The 17,563-nt window shown below is 45.8% G+C and overlaps 1 protein-coding gene across 1 annotated transcript in view; it reads right to left on the bottom strand.

Annotated features, from left to right (window-relative positions):
* Nucleotides 1-3,651: 3,651 nt before the first annotated feature.
* LOC127003208 (protein SpAN-like) overlaps nt 3,652-17,563 on the bottom strand; it is a 32,497-nt gene continuing 18,585 nt past the window's right edge. Inside the window, exons 6-13 of the mRNA XM_050869583.1 lie at nt 17,418-17,544; nt 14,824-14,958; nt 14,438-14,521; nt 13,824-13,989; nt 13,158-13,298; nt 9,243-9,349; nt 6,248-6,383; nt 3,652-5,406 (exon numbers count right to left, since the gene is read on the bottom strand). Of these exons, the coding sequence (XP_050725540.1) occupies nt 9,334-9,349; nt 13,158-13,298; nt 13,824-13,989; nt 14,438-14,521; nt 14,824-14,958; nt 17,418-17,544 (669 nt within the window). The 3' untranslated portion in view covers nt 3,652-5,406; nt 6,248-6,383; nt 9,243-9,333. The remainder of the gene's footprint in view (nt 5,407-6,247; nt 6,384-9,242; nt 9,350-13,157; nt 13,299-13,823; nt 13,990-14,437; nt 14,522-14,823; nt 14,959-17,417; nt 17,545-17,563) is intronic.

Genomic DNA, 17,563 nt, shown 5'->3' with positions numbered 1-17,563 from the left:
GAAAAACTGTTCATCAGTAAAAGTGTCTTATATTTTATTGTACTTTTGACCTACTATAGTTTTATTATGATATAACTCCGATTTCAATGAGTGCCTGATAAAGGGTTCCATCCATATCTTCCAATTTTCCTATCACTCGTTGATCGTATAGAGAAAAGAAGTCTGGCGACAGGACACATCCCTGTCTGACTCTTGTAATCTGTACCCAGTCTGTCTTCTCCTATCTCCTCATCCCTTGTCTGTCAAATTCCCATCTTTGTTTTTTCATCTCTTCCGCTGGTAATCTCTGGAACAGCCTTCCCTCGCCCGTATTTCCTCCTGCCTACAACTTTAGCTCTTTGAAGAGGAGATTATCGTGACATCTCTCCTTTCGAAGTTGACCTCTCTCCTGGCCTCTCATTATTTTCCCTCTGAATCTCAAGTTGTTGTTGTCCTTATCTTCTTTCTCCGTTCTTGTTTTTTGTTCTTCTTTATCCGTTGTTCTTCGTATCCTTCATTTACCTTTCTTGTTGTTCCTCATCTTCTCCACCATATATATGTTTCTTGTTCTTGTTTTTTTGTTTTTTTATAGTTTTTTTGCTTTTGTTTCTATTTTTTTTGTTCTTTGTCTTCCATTTCCTCTTTTTCTTCTTTTTCTTCGTTTATTTTTTTTTCATGTTCGTCTTCTGGTTGTAGCGTTATTGTTGTTGTTGTTGTTGTTGTTGTCATTTGAGCAGGTTCTAGCGGGCTTTTTTTCTTGAGCTTCCTCCCTTGCTATAAAAACAAACTTTGCAGACAATACGGAAAAAACGACGTAGCCGGCACTCACGTGATCAGTAAATTTCTGTGCATAACACTAGCATGTCTGCAATGACACGGGGGGAGAGAGAGAGAGAGAGAGAGAGAGAGAGAGAGAGAGAGAGAGAGAGAGAGAGAGAGAGAGGGTATGAATGATACATGAAGCTGCTGCATATATTTATTTTCTTGGGGCGGTTATTGTAGAACACTATAAGGATGCTACTGTTCCTCGTTTATCAGCTGACTTGGCTTACCAGTGATATGATTTTAAACAAAGAAACATCGTGGGCAAGAAAATGTCAAAACCTTGCTTTCTCTAACTCTTCCCGTGACTTCTGGCATCTAGCCAAAAACATCTCCTCCAACTTCACTTCTTCATCTTTCCCTCCACTCCTCAGTCCTGACGGCAACACTGCCGTCTCATCTATCTCTAAGGCTGAACTCTTCTCTCAAACTTTTTCTAAAAACTCCACTCTGGACGATTCTGGGCATATTCCTCTGACTCCTTTATGCCTGTTATAAAGATTCTTCAAAATGATGTTTTCTATGCCCTCTCTGGCCTCAATCCTCAGAAGGCTTATGGACCTGATGGAGTGCCTCCTATTGTCCTTAAAAACTGTGCCTCCGTGCTGTCACCCTGCCTGGTCAAACTCTTTCCCCTCTGCCTGTCAACATCTACCTTTCCTTCTTGCTGGAAGTATGCCTTCATACAGCCTGTACCTAAGAAGGGTGACCGCTCCAATCCCTCAAACTACCGTCCTATTGCTTTACTTTCTTGTCTATCTAAAGCTTTTGAATCAATCCTTAACCGGAAGATTCAAAAGCACCTTTCCACTTCTGACCTTCTATCTGATCGCCAGTATGGGTTCCGCAAGGTGCGTTCTACTGGTGATCTCCTAGCCTTCTTAACTGACTCTTGGTCATCCTCTCTTAGCCGTTTCGGTGAAACTTTTGCTATTGCGCTGGACATATCAAAAGCTTTTGATAGGGTCTGGCACAAATCTTTGCTTTCAAAACTACCCTCCTACGGTTTCTATCCTTCTCTCTGTACCTTTATCTCCAGTTTCCTTTCTGACCGTTCTATTTCTGCCGTGGTAGACGGTCACTGTTCTTCTCCTAAATCTATTAACAGTGGTGTCCCACAGGGTTCTGTCCTATCTCCCACTCTTTTTTGTTGTTCATTGATGATCTTCTTTCCAAAACGAACTGTCCTATCCATTCCTACGCCGATGATTCCACTCTGCATTATTCAACTTCTTTTAATAGAAGACCCACCCTTCAGGAACTTAACGACTCAAGGCTGGAGACTGCAGAACGCTTAGCCTCAGACCTTACTATTATTTCCGATTGGGGCAAGAAGAACCTGGTGTCCTTCAACGCCTCAAAAACACAGTTTCTCCATCTATCCACTCGACACAATCTTCCAAACAACTATCCCCTATTCTTTGACAACACCCAGCTATCACCTTCCTCAACACTAAACATTCTCGGTCTATCCTTAACTCAAAATCTCAACTGGAAACTTCATATCTCATCTCTTACTAAATCAGCTTCCTCGAGGCTGGGCGTTTTGTACCGTCTCCGCCAGTTCTTCTCCCCTGCACAGTTGCTGTCCATATACAGGGGCCTTGTCCGCCCTCGTATGGAGTATGCATCTCAGGTGTTGGGGGGCTCCACTCACACAGCTCTTCTGGACAGAGTGGAGGCTAAGGCTCTTCGTCTCATCAGCTCTCCTCCTCATACTGATAGTCTTCTACCTCTTAAATTCCGCCGCAATGTTGCCTCTCTTTCTATCTTCTATCGATATTTCCACGCTGACTGCTCTTCTGAACTTGCTAACTGCATGCCTCCCCCCCTCCCGCGGCCCCGCTGCACTCGCCTTTCTACTCATGCTCATCCCTATACTGTCCAAACCCCTTATGCAAGAGTTAACCAGCATCTTCACTCTTTCATCCCTCACGCTGGTAAACTCTGGAACAATCTTCCTTCATCTGTATTTCCTCCTGCCTACGACTTAAACTCTTTCAAGAGGAGAGTATCAGGACACCTCTCCTCCCAAAACTGACCTATCTTTCGGCCACCTCTTTGGATTCTTTTTAGGAGCAGTGAGTAGCGGGCTTTTTTTCCATTAATGTTTGCTTTTTGTGTGCCCTTGAACTGTCTCCTTTGCTGTAAAAAAAAAAAAAAAAAACTGAAAGGGTCGCAGGTGTAATAATGAATTCGTGCCCGTACAGATACATTGGAGTAGTGATTGCATCGTCCACGGAGTGAGCGAGAAAATCCAGGAACGTTTGACTTAGATGACGGTATACTTGATAGTGACACCGCGGCTGCTGCTGCTGGTGCCTTGATAAGCTGCGTACATCTCATTGGTCTTGGATGTCAGAGGTGAAGACACTACCCTCTTGCCGCAGATAATTAAGCTGGTGTCTGACGGGTACATCCTCTCACTCCTCCCGTTCAGCAGAAGCCAGTCAATTTCACAGTTCCTTGTCCCTAGAATCCTTGATGTAACTTCATCGACCTTCACGCGACTTCCAGAAGGAGCCTTTGGACAAAAAAAGAAAAAAAAAAGAGTTGCGTTGGTTTAGAGGTAGATATGGAACGGGCCTCTAATGTTTCATTGGCGACCTGCTCGAAGGAAAATGGGTGTTTGAAGGGGGGATAAGCAAGTGATAATATTATAAATCACTGGAGTGTTGGAGGAAGCAAGCGCATGGTACGTGTGGAGGACTCAAGTATAATGTAACCTTTTGTGGAGTTGGTGGTGATTGTTTTAACCCCTTGAATGCGGATTTCCTACCAGAAGACATCACCAACTACAGGAATGGAACAAAAACTGGCTGCTACATTTCAATGAAGAAAAATGTAAGGTCCTGCATCTTGGGAGGGGATATCCAGCACACCAATACCACATGGGAAACACTCCACTATCCACCACAGAGGCAGAGAAAGACCTGGGAGTGTATGTTACCAGGCTACCAGTGAAGGGATATCCAGCACACCAATACCACATGGGAAACACTCCACTATCCAACACAGAGGCAGAGAAAGACCTGGGAGTGTATGTTACCAGGCTACCAGTGAAGGGATATCCAGCACACCAATACCACATGGGAAACACTCTACTATCCAACACAGAGGCAGATAAAGACCTGGGAGTGTATGTTACCAGGCTACCAGTGAAGGGATATCCAGCACACCAATACCACATGGGGAACACTCCACTGTCCACCACAGAGGCAGAGAAAGATCTGGGAGTGTATGTAACCAGGCTACCAGTGAAGGGATATCCAGCACACCAATACCACATGGGAAACACTTCACTATCCACCACAGAGGCAGAGAAAGACCTGGGAGTATGTGTTACCAGGCTAACAGTGAAGGGATATCCAGCATACCAGTACCACATGGGAAACACTCCATTATCCACCACAGAGGCAGAGAAAGACCTGGGACTATATGTTACCAGGCTATACAAGGCAGCTCCTGTACACTCAACCCCACCTTACCTCACCATCCATGGCTTTATTTAACCTCTTCTTGAATGTATCTATGGTATTGGCACCCACAACATGGCTCCCAAGCCTGTTCCATTCGTCCACCACTCTATTGGTGAACCAATTCTTGCCTATGTCTTTGTTGAATCTGAATTTGTCTAACTTAAAACCATTGCCACGCGTCCTACCTGGCTCTTTCACTCTCAAAATTTTATTGACATCCCCTTTATTAAATCCCTTCATCCATTTATAGACCTCGATCAAGTCTCCTCGCAACCTTCGCCTTTCTAGAGTGTAGATTTAACTGCTTCAGCATGTCTTCATAAGGCAAGTTTCTCACCCCCTTAATCATCTTTGTCATCCTCCTCTGTACAGATTCTAACATCTTGATATCCATTCTATAATATGGGACCAGAACTGAACTGCATAATCGAGATGAGGTCTAACTAGTGCTAAGTAAAGTTTGAGGATGACTTCAGCGCTCCTATTGCTCACGATCCTTGAGATGAAACCTAGTACTCTGTTTGCCCGATTTTTAGCCTGAATGCATTGAGCCCTAGGACGGAGGTCAGCGCTCACTAGGACTCCTAAGTCTCTCTCACGCCCAGACCTGCTCAGAGGAGTGTCATTTAAGGAGTAATTGTGTAAGGGGTTATTCCTACCTACACTCAAAATGCTACACTTCCCGACATTGAATTCCATCTGCCACTTCCTCACCCAATCATATAGTCTGTCAAGCTCATCCTGGAGAACGGTAGCGTCGCTGTCTGATTGGATTACTCTACCGATCTTGGTATCATCTGCGAACTTACTAACATCGTTACTAATTCCTGTGTCCAAGTCACTGATATAAATAATAAAAAGCAGAGGAGTATGTGTTACCAGGCTGCCAGTGAAGGCCAAATTCGTGCCAATCGCAGCGGACGGGTTAAGGTTTGATGAAAATAGATGACATGACCAAACAAATCTCTTGTCGACACCCCCGCAGGAGTGGCAGTGTTGTGGAGAGAGACACACACTAATACCTTTCTTGTGTTACATCAGTTTTTACCTGGATTCGGTATTCGCAGTATTTTTCTGCTGGAGGGGAAGTTATTGTGCCAGTCTGACCAACAGCTGCCGTGATTATCTGTGGATGGATACCATAGTGATTATGATACCAGGCTTGAGGGTGCATCGAGCAGGGATTATAAGCAGCTCTCGTATGTGCTTGTACGATGGGTCGAATTCAAATACAAACTATGTTCCATAATTTATCTTACTATTATTAAACACAAATAAATATATATACAATGGATAATATTATACATCTACTGTCAATATGTCCATCTGGCGAGAATCTCAACTTAGCAAGCAGCACAGTTGTATATTGCCGAAGTAGCGAAGCTCAGATAAATCCACAATGTTCCTTAAGGGGCTACTATTACTCTGGGCAAATTTTCCGTGGATCTTCAGTCAAACCACGATTTCCGCTGGGGTGGTTCTCATTTGTTTCGTGTTATTGTTGATGATGATGATGGCGAGTAATACCGTTTTCCTTCGGTGAAATCTACCGTAGCTTTGGAAGATCGTGGACACGTCAGACAACCACGGAAATATGAGAACCACGCCAGCGGAAATCGTGGTTTGACTGAAGATCCACGGAAAATTTGCCCAGTGTAATAGGGTTGTATTATAAGACAGTTTCACTTCTCACATCAACTCTTTCTAAAGGTCAAAGAAGGTGTCGGTCGGGTTCTAATGAGTGGTTCTTTAGGCTCATGCTACTGGGGAAGGGTCAAACTACCACCAGGGTCATAAAACTACTCCTGGAAATGCCCTAACTCAAACGAAAGTCTTGTCAACTATGTGAACTTGGGCGACGAAATGTCTTAAAATACGGCCCATAGTCCCTTTACCTGGTGACAACTTAGCAAGCAGCACAGTTGTGTATTGCCGGAGAAGCTCAGATAAATCCACACGTTCCTTACCTGGTGACAACTCGTGGTTGCAGGCGTGAAGGAGATGTTGTAGCCCTGATAGGTCCTCGTGGGGTCGGTGAAGAATCTCGCGTTGAAATTGAAAGATGGCGATGTAAAGACTTTCCCTGATTGAGATCCACACAACCTGGTGATTAAATTAAGAACAAGGTTATCTCTCTCTCTCTCTCTCTCTCTCTCTCTCTCTCTCTCTCTCTCTCTCTCTCTCTCTCTCTCTCTCTCTCTATCTCTATATATATATATATATATATATATATATATATATATATATATATATATATATATATATATATATATATATATATATATATATATATATATATATATATATATATATATTTTTTTTTTTACGTCTACGCCTATAGCGCCGGTAGGCTCGCTTGAGGGGCCTGGATGGTGTTCGGCCCCAGCCCATAATGGCGCAGGCAAGTGTTTATAGTGGCGCCATCTTCTCTTGGCTCATGCTGCCCCCTGGAACTCCTTCTTGATTCACTTGGACGGTTTCCTCTAGAGTCCGGGTTGATGGGTGGTCTTCAGGACAGCATGTGGGTAGTTTTAAGCCACTCGGCGGTGACTGAAAAATCCCAGGTGGTAGCGTGGGGACTCGAACCCGTGTCGTCCATCACGTGGTGAATGTGGGCCCAGCACGTTACCACTCAGCCACCGCCTACCCAGCGTCGTCTGTAGTGGCATCGTCAACGTTACCAGATTGTCGTAGTTGGCGTATTGTTTTTGCCGATTTCTGACCAAAAACTATCGTACCCACAAAGATAACGATATGCATTTATAATTATCGTTAAAAGCGGTAATTATTACTGCTCTTTTTTTTTGCAATATTTATGGGCCAGGGGTGGGTTTCATCAAAGTTCCCAAGTCCTTGGAGGTGTGCTCAAGGAGTCCCAAGCGTGCGAGAAACCTTGGGCATGTTTCACGAAAGCTCCCAAGCCTTGGAACTCTGCCTATCTCGATCGCCGCCTTGGGAGGCCGTGCGGAGTCTCCCAAGCGCTCCCAAGGAAGGCTCCAAGCGTCAGACTGTAAACATGGCAGCCCGTGAACAACCCCGCCAGCACCGACCAAGGAATTTTCGCGCGAGAAGGGACATCTTTAACCAGTACGATGACACCGAGTTCAAGAAGAGGTACAGGGTGGATCGTGGCCTGTTGCTCGTCACTGACTTGGTGCGACACGTGACTGGCAACAGGACTGAGAGGAGCCGTGCGGCCACAGCGGAGCTGAAAGTGGCGTTGACTCTGCGATACCTCGCCACCGGGAGAATGCAGCAGTGCAGCGCAGATGACTTTGGAGTTTCCCGGGCCACAGTCAGCAGAATCATCACCCAGACCGTGGATGCTCTCGTGACACAAGAGGATATGAGGCGGTTCATGGGCTTCCCTTTAAACCGGGGGGCTCAGCAGAGAATGACGGCGGAGTTTGCCGAAATTGCTGGTTTTCTCGGTGTGGTGGGTGCTGTTGATGGCACCCACGTAAGAATAGTGGCCCCACATGAGCACGAAGAAGTGTACGTCAACCGCAAGTACTACCACGGCATCAATGTGCAAGTGTTATTTGATGCACAGTACAAGCTGCGGGCCAGGGTCTACTCACGACTCATTAAAGGTTTGTTTACACCGTGGTGCCGTTGAAGATGCAGACGGAACAAAAATACGTGCACATATTCCTTACAATGAAGATACTATCGCTGTATTTCAAGTAAATATCAATTGTTTATATTTATAACTCCATAACTATACATAATAAGTGTTATTTAGGTTAATTGAAGACATATTAGACGTCAAAGCGACGCGAAAGATTGGCAACGCTGGTTTCTCCCAAGACCGCCCCCAATCCTACTTGGAAGTGCTTGTGGCGCGGTGATGAAACACGCCCAAGGAATTCTCCCAACTGCGCGTGACGTCACCACGCCTGGGAGACCAATATGATGAAACCCATCCCAGAAACAGGAAAATACAATGTTATGCGTACGGTAATCTGGTAACGTTGGGCATCGTTCCCATCTCTCGTTGCCAACCAAACATGTGAATTAAGTATGGAAACCCACTCCGCTCTTCCTCCTTAATATAAGAACATAAGAACGTAGGAGTCTGCAAGAGCCGGTAGGCCTGTACGAGGCAGCTCCTTTGAACCTAAGCTCCCGTGTATCTAACCCCACCTAATATCGCTGTCCATGAATTTATCTAATCTATTTTTGAATGTGACAATTGTATTGGCACTCACCACATGACTGCTAAGCCTATTCCACTCATACACCACCCTGTTAGTAAATCAATTTTTGCCTATGTCCCTGTTAAATCTGAATTTATCCAGTTTAAACCCATTACTTCGTGTCCTACCCGGTTCTCTTACCAACAAAACCTTATGAATATCCCCCTTATTAAAGCCCTTCATTCATTTATAAACCTCGCCATAACACCATAACTCTCCGTGTCGAGGGACAAAACGCCCAACCATTCCACCCACCCCAGTCATTAACACTAATGCAACGACTACCCATTAAACAAGCGGACCATCCCTTGACACCTACCCTTACCTGCCGCTGTATAAGGGGGGAGCTTCGTGGTGCAGTGGTTAGCACACTCGGCTCACAATCGAGAGAGCCCGGGTTCGATTCCCGGGCGGAGTGGAAAAATTGGGGCGGTTTTTCCGATATCCTACACCCCTGTCCACCCAGCAGTGATGGATACCAGGTATTAATCGGGGGTTGTGTCCCGTCTCCTGGGGTCTGTTCCCTTCTCCTATAATCCTTCCCCCTCCTGTCTCTCTCCGGCATATGACCACAGATGTTGCCTTCTCCTATAATTCCTTCCCCCTCCTGTCTCTCTCCGGCATATGACCACAGATGTTGCGCCGACTAAACGAAACTTTCCAGCTTTTCCGCTGTATAAGGCATCACCTGTTACTCTTATGTCTTAAGCATGCACACTGACACCTTTAGTCACTCAAGCAACAAACCACACACGCTACTCACGTTGTCGTTCGATTGTACAAGAATGTTAACTTGACGCCGTCCACACATCTTCTCACCTCTCCCTGCAGCGTGAACGTTTCCAGTTTCAGCGTCAACATGGATCTCGTCTGAAGAAGCAAAGGAACACTTCTATAAGCCCTGACTTGTTTGCCTGTATGCGGGTTTGCTACAAAAATAACGGAGCAGTTTATTACTTTCATAAACCCTGAACTCTTGGGAGCACCTTTTATCACTCCACTACTACGTCGAGTGGAATTATTATCGTGGACACTGTGATACTGCCCGAGTCAGATTGTTAGTGGCGTGTTTCGAGGATATATAACTATAGCTCTGTGTGTGTGTGTGTGTGTGTGTGTGTGTGTGTGTGTGTGTGTGTGTGTGTGTGTGTGTGTGTGTGTGTGTTTACAGCAAAGGAGACAGCACAAGGGCACACAAAAAGGAAACAATAAAAGAAAGTAGCCCACTACTCGCTGATCCAGTAAAGAGTCCGAGGAGGTGGCCGAAAGAGCAGTCAATTACGTGAGAAGAGGTGTCCTGATACCTTCCTCTTGATTGTGTGTGTGTGTGTGTGTGTGTGTGTGTGTGTGTGTGTGTGTGTGTAAAATGCACTTTCTTACTTGGAAGTCTTTTTTTTTTCTTTTTTACGTGTACGCCTATAGCGCCGGTAGGCTCTCTTGAGGGGCCTGGATTGTAGTCAACCCCAGCCCGTCATGGCGCAGGCAAGTGTTTATAGTGGCGCCATCTTCTCAGCTTCCAGGAAATGCGAGAGATATATAGTGTATGCCCTGACTACTTAGATATACTCAGCGTCAAGGCGTTTTATAACAGTAATTCTTGATTTGAACAATAACATGGAAACGCAAGCGAATAGGAATGGCAGACAGAACAATGATCTTAGGCAGTGCACTAACTCGGCTTTCTTCTCCTCTGGTATAGAATATCATGTCTCGTAATATCATGGACGCTTTGTGAAGCTGGAATGAGCTATTACTTACCTCACCCACCACGGCCAGAAAAGTAAGGCACATACCGAAACTCCTCGCACGGCGCAGTTAAAGTTATTCGGGTACTTGGTGATCCCGAATCCTGGGGAGGACCAGTAGAACACTCCGTTGAAAGCCTGAATTAAACATCTTGGTGGTTTAGGCCTGGTGGTGGTGGTGGTGGTCGGTTTAGTAGTGGTGGCTTTTGCTCTGGGGGTGGTGGTGGGTTTTTTAGTGGTGATGGTGGTCGGTTTAGTAGTAGTGGTTTTTGCTCTGGGGGTGGTGGTGGTGGGTTTTTTAGTGGTGGTGGGTTTTTTAGTGGTGGTGGTGGTCGGTTTTTTAGTGGTGGTGGTGGTCGGTTTTTTAGTGGTGGTGGGTTTTTTAGTGGTGGTGGGTTTTTTAGTGGTGGTGGTGGTCGGTTTTTCAGTGGTGGTGGTTTTTTTAGTGGTGGTGGTGGTCGGTTTTTTAGTGGTTGGGGGTTTTTTAGTGGTGGTGGGTCTTTTAGTGGTGGTGGTGGTCGGTTTTTTAGTGGTGGTGGGTTTTTTAGTGGTGGTGGTGGTCGGTTTTTTAGTGGTGGTGGTGGTCGGTTTAGTAGTGGTGGTTTTTGCTCTGGGGGTGGTGGTGATGGGTTTTTTAGTGGTGGTGGTGGTCGTGGGTTTTTTAGGTGGTGGTGGTGGTCGGTTTAGTAGTGGTGGTTGTTGCTGTGGGGGTAGTGGTGGTGGGTTTTGTAGTGGTGGTTGTTGCTGTGGTGGTGGTGCTGGTGGTGGGTTTTGTAGTGGTGGTGGTGGGTTCTGTAGTGGTGGTTGTTGTTGCTGTGGTGGTGGTGGGTTCTGTAGTGGTGGTGGTGGGCTCTGTAGTGGTGGTGGTGGGTTCTGTAGTGGTGGTGGAGGGTTCTGTAGTGGTGGTGGTGGGTTCTGTAGTGGTGGTGGTGGATTCTGTAGTGGTGGTGGTGGGTTCTGTGGTGGTGGTGGTGGGTTCTGTAGTGGTGGTTGTTGCTGTGGTGGTGAGTTCTGTAGTGGTGGTTGTTGCTGTGGTGGTGGTGGTGGTGGGTTCTGTAGTGGTGGTTGTTGCTGTGGTGGTTGTGGTGGTGGGTTCTGTAGTGGTGGTGATGGGTTCTGTAGTGGTGGTGGTGGGTTCTGTAGTGGTGGTGGTGGGTTCTGTAGTGGTGGTGGTGGGTTCTGTAGTGGTGGTGGTGGTGGGTTCTGTAGTGGTGGTTGTTGCTGTGGTGGTGGTGGGTTCTGTAGTGGTGGTGGTGGTGGTGGGTTCTGTAGTGGTGGTGGTGGTGGTGGGATCTGTAGTGGTGGTGGTGGATTCTGTAGTGGTGGTGGTGGGTTCTGTAGTGGTGGTGGTGGTGGGTTCTGTAGTGGTGGTGGTGGTGGTGGGTTCTGTAGTGGTGGTGGTGGTGGTGGGATCTGTAGTGGTGGTGGTGGGTTCTGTAGTGGTGGTGGTGGTGGGTTCTGTAGTGGTGGTGGTGGTGGTGGGTTCTGTAGTGGTGGTGGTGGATTATGTAGTGGTGGTGGTGGGTTCTGTAGTTATGGTGGTGGGTTCTGTAGTGGTGGTGGTGGGTTCCGTAATGGTGGTTGTTACTGTGGTGGTGGTGGGTTCTGTAGTGGTGGTGGTGGGTTCCGTAGTGGTGGTTGTTGCTGTGGTGGTGGTGGTGGTAGGTTCTGTAGTGGTGGTTGTTGCTGTGGTGGTGAGTTCTGTAGTGGTGGTTGTTGCTGTGGTGGTGGTGGTGGTTTACATAGATTTACATAGAAAATCAGACCACACAGACCCCATGGTCCAGACTTGGTGGTCTGTCCTTAAACCTAAGTTATTTTACATTAATCAGAAGACTCCAAAACGTTGCATTTCTACTCTAGTTGATATTAAGTTGAAGGAAGTGACGGTCGAGCTTATTTTTGAAGGAGTCAATCGTGTTACACTGGACCACTGATGGTGGAAGCTTATTCCATTCTCGCACTACAACGTTGGTGAAGAAAAATTTGGTGCAATCTGAATTTACTTGTCTACATCTGAGTTTTACGCCATTGTTCCTCGTGCGCAGACTGTCATCGATCATAAACAATGTTGATCTGTCTACATTCGTGAAACCATTAAGTATTTTAAAACATTCGATCAATTTTCCTCGGAGGCGACGTTTCTCAAGAGAGAACATATTAAGGGTAGAAAGCCTTTCTTCGTAGGATTTGTTGCGCAAGGAAGGGATCATTTTCGTTGCCCGACGCTGAACACCTTCTAATTTAGCAATATCCTTTGCATGGTGGGGGACCAAAACTGTACCGCATATTCCAAGTGGGGTCTGACTAAACTGTTGTAGAGCGGGAGTATTACATCTTTATTCTTGAATACAAAGTTTCTTTTAATGAAGCCCAACATTCTGTTCGCTTTATTTGCTGCATCGATGCATTGCTGTGAGAATTTGAGGTTTGACGCTATTTTGACCCCCAAGTCCTTGACGCATTGAACGCTTTTGAGTTTAACGCCGCGCATTTCGTATTCGAACTTCTTATTCCTCGTTCCAACTTGAAGGACCTGGCACTTGTCTACGTTAAAGGGCATCTCCCATCTATCCGACCAAGCTGAAATTTTGTGCAAATCCTCTTGGAGGCTTTGCCTGTCTTCGTCAGTGAGAACCGAGTTACCAATCTTTGTGTCGTCTGCAAATTTACTAATGCGGTTATTGAGTCCAACATCCACGTCGTTGATGTAAATAATGAAGAGCACTGGGCCAAGGACCGAGCCCTGAGGGAGGGAGGGTGGGGGTTTCTGCAGTGGTGATTCTGAAGAGAAACAAAAATAAAGGAATCGTTAGGACGTAAAATATTTGCGATCTACGAGTAAACACAGGCTGATGAAGGTACAACGCAGAAGGGTGATTCTACTCTTCACTGGTCCTGAGACTCTCCCCTCCCTCTTTTTTGTCACTTACGTGCATCCCGGTTGCGGCACAAAGGTGAGTTGGGCAGACCATCCCCTGCGAAGATTATTACTTATCGCCCTGAAGTATAAAATCATCTCTTGACCGGCTCCGGTGAAGGTCTGGCCTGCAGTGATGTCCGTGCCACAATACCTGCCGAGGATTGGAAGACCTTGAGTGGTCACGGTCACCATCGTGCAAGTTTAGTGGCACAAAGGAATATCACAAACTAAACTTGTTACGTAATAATTAGAAGTGAATACGCCTTGTAAGAGTAACAGTGGCAGCCTTGCTCGCCGTCACGGGGCAGGTAGGCGGTGGCTGAGTGGTAGCGTGCTGGGCCCACATTCACCGCGTGAAGGACGACGCGGGTTCGAATCCCCACGCTACCACCTCGGATTTTTCAGTCACCGCCGAGTGGCTTAAAACTACCCACATGCTGTCCTGAAGACCACCCATCAACCCGGACTCTTGAGGAAACCGTCCAAGTGAATCAAGAACGAGTTCCGGGGGGCAGCATGAGCCAAGAGAAGATGGCGCCACTATAAAAACTTGCCCTGCGCCATGACGAGCTGGGGCCGACTTCCATCCAGGCCCCTCAAGAGAGCCTACCGGCGCTACAGGCGTACACGTAAAAAAAAAAAAAAGCCAGAGCGAGCAGGGTCTCTGTATACTCACACTTCACCGTTGTACAAGTTGTCGGTTCTGATCTCCAGACCATCAAAGTAGCAGCACGTCTCTGTAGTCGAGCCGCAGTAGGGACTCTTTTCGTACAGGTAAAAATCTGAGAAGGTCACTCGGGGCACGTGGCAAACGGGAGCTGCAATCCACTTGACGCACTGGACTGCCGGGTCAGGGAGAACGGAACAGAGGGTGAACAGACAACACCACACAAAGGGAGCCCGCCCACCCACACTGTGTCTGGCTTCAGTACAAGACACACACACACACACACACAAACAAATCTCTCTCTCTCTCTCTCTCTCTCTCTCTCTCTCTCTCTCTCTCTCTCTCTCTCTCTCTCTTTTCTTCTTTTCTTCACCAACGTTGTAGTGCGAGAATGGGATAAGCTCCCACCTTCAGTGGTTCAGTGTAACACGATTGACTCCTTTAAAAAACAAGCTCGACCGTCACTTCCTTCAACTTAATATCAACTAGAAAGGAAATGCAACGTTTAGGAGCCATCTGACTAATGTAGAAGCACTTAGATTTAGGGACAGGCCACCTAGTCTGGACCATGGGGTCTGTGTGGTCTGATTTTCTATGTAAATCTATGTAAATCTTTCACTCACTATTTGGGTAGTTGCTTGGATAGCCCAGCGAGGTGAGGAGGCCTTCCTGAGTTACTTTCTCAGTGCAGGGATTCGTCAAGTCGTCTGTGGAAGACGAGGTTTGGTGTCAACAGTTATGCCAAAACAGCCGGATTTTGCATAATCCACTAGAAAAAGAACGATTATATAGTCACTGGATCATTCCAATTTTTCAAAATGGTTCGCTGAGCAATAGATATGATTTAATGAGGAATTCTTGGACTACACTGTAATTGAAGGTTGAACTGTTATCCTCTTTTATCCCAAGAGCCAAGCTATCGTAAGGTGCTTCCTCACTACAGAGGAACAAAGAGAACAGGTATTCTGAGAGCTCCAGAGACAAGGTGTGCAAAGCGGCGGCCAATCACCGTAGTAGTCTCCTGTCACTGTCTGGCAGTTGGCCCCTGAGGTGCCCGAGGGACACACACAAGCGCAGCCTTTTCCATAAAACCCGCCGTTCTGGCAGGGGTCGGCGTTCACTCCGCAAGCAGCAAGCCACTTATCTATAAAAAATGAAAATTGTTGATCATTTTAGTTGGTGTCGACGGTCAAATTATTTAATACTAGTACCTTACCATATGCATACATGTTTGTTTCCTATCGCGATGGGATTTTTTCATCATCCAATTCAAAGTGCATGGTAAGTGCATGGATACTTCGCCGATGGAAACGGTTCGAAAAAGTAATGGTGATTGAAGCCTGGCGAGTGTTAAAATAGGAGCGATATAAACATTATTTGTAAAAAAGATCAATTCCTACAATAAGTCCGAGTAAGCAAACGTGCTCATTTTTCGGCATAGGAAGGAGTTCAAGTCACAGACAGGAGGGAATATAGACCAAGGAAGGCTGTTCCAGACATTATCAAAGAGAGGGACGAAGGAATGAAAATGCTGGTTAACACTTGCATAAAGGATTTGGCTCGGATAGGGGTGAGCAAGAGTTCAAAGTTGTGTGAGGCCGCGGAGGGGAGGAGGCATGCAGTTATAGTCTGTTCAGAGCATGAAGTCGGTTCAGGGTGGAGCTGGTATCGTCGCTTACCTCTAGCCATCCTGCCAAATCAACCTTCGTACATGCGTCTTTCTCTTATTTCCCATCCCTGTGCTATTTGTGATATTTTATATATTCTGTATATAGTAAAGGAAGCTACATAGTACGATGAGTGTCGATGTTTAGGATTATAACAACGATTTGTATAAATTCTATGACATGTGGCAACGATTTTTACCCATATTGCCACGTTTTGGTGGTGGTGGTAGTGGTGGTGGTGTTGGTGGTCGGCGTGTCCCCTTAGGTCCCTCCCCCGGGTCGAGAGGGAGAGAGAGAGAGATAAACAGGTGGGTTGTGGGTGGGTAAGTAGGGAGACGGTGCTAATCGGATAATTGGCGGTCGAACTGGCATTGCCGCACTCATGGGAATTCAGGAATCTGCCACACCTTGAACCGACTTCATGCTCTGAACAGACATTTTTTTTTTATAGCATGCCTCCTCCCCTCGCAGTCAGGATGAAAATATCGGTAGGAAACAGAGAGGCAACACTGCTGCGGAATGTAAATGATTGGAGACCAGGGGCGTATTTAGGACCTTGAAACATTGGGGCTATTGGGCGTATTTTAAAACATTTCGTCGCCCAAGCTCACATATTTGACATGGCTTTCGTAGGAGCTGTAGGCCTTTCCAGGGGTAGTTTTATGACCCTGGTGGTAGTTTGACCCTTCTGTGCCATGAACCTTAAAAAACACTTATGAAAACCAGATTGATCTCCTCTTTGACCTTTAGGAATAGTTGATGTGAGAAGCGATGGTGTCTTAGCCCAGCTCAAAATGCTGGGTGGTTGGAGCGCGAGAAGCGCGTAGTTTTTAGGGTAATTCTGAGGCCTCTCTGACAAACATTAGGGACAATTTGTGTTATTGTATTTAGACATAACACGGAAAATATGGCAGGTGTGTCAAAACAAGACTTTCAAGGTAATGATCAAATTATGGTAAAGCATAACCACATTTAAGTGGTTAAGACTGATGTATCATACATATAAACCTCAAATTAAAATTTATTCTTTCAGATACGTTTACTGCAGAGAACAGGGCACTAAAAACTGATGAAAAGCAATTGGCCGTGTTTACAATATACCATAGAAAAATAACGAACATTAAGTGAGCATCAAGTATTTAGTAATCAGAAACTACCATTTTTCATAAATTCATATAGTATTTCATTAAATTTATTCTGTTACCAAGGAGATTGAAAACTACAACTCAGCACTCTTACACTTAACTCTCTTGTTTTTTTGCATGGAAAAAAAAATTGTACGTGGAAATTAGAACTCCAACACGTTCAATATAACTTATAAATAGGAAGATTAAGCAATTCATTTTGTAAATTATAGTAATATTAATGGCAGCCACAACTTAAGGGAAGAACTGGATAAGGGAAACTGGATAAAAAAAAATACTGTACATGTGCCGTAACTTACTTACATTAGAGTTTCATTGTTTGTCGCTTCCACTGACACGCCTTTCTTTAAACCCGGTAGCAGCGACAGGCCAAATTTGTGGCTCTACCGTGTACCAGCGACGGGCCACATTTTTGCCATGATATAAACCCCAAAAAATAGATGATGCATAAACAAATGCGTTGATATATATTATGAAATGGTTTGCGTGAGTGTTGATTTTTTCTCATTTTTCTCGCTTAGATTGAAGGGCCTTTAGGAAACATGATCATACCACGATTTCCGCTGGCGTGGTTCTCTTATTTCCTCGGTTTTCTGACGTGTCCACGATCTTCCAAAGCTACGGTAGATTTCACCGAAGGACGACGGTATTACTCACCATCATCATCATCATCAGCAATAACAAGAAACAAATGAGAACCACGCCAGCGGAAATCGTGGTTTGACTGAAGATCGACGGAAAATTTGCCCAGTGTAATAGTAGCCCCTTAATTACTCATATATCATACTCACTGATGCAGCCGTACATGGTGTTGGCCAATAGTATGTCCCTGTGAGAGAGTCCCGTGCGCTGGCCGATGAGCTCCTGCGCCAAGGGATATAGGGTGGCGATGGTCATCTTGCCGTTGTTGGTGAAGCCCTGAAAAATGTGTCAAGGG

This window comes from Eriocheir sinensis, chromosome 25 (genome assembly GCF_024679095.1).
Source record: "Eriocheir sinensis breed Jianghai 21 chromosome 25, ASM2467909v1, whole genome shotgun sequence".
NCBI classification, from domain to species: domain Eukaryota; kingdom Metazoa; phylum Arthropoda; class Malacostraca; order Decapoda; family Varunidae; genus Eriocheir; species Eriocheir sinensis.
This window is presented reverse-complemented; position numbering and strand designations above follow the sequence as displayed.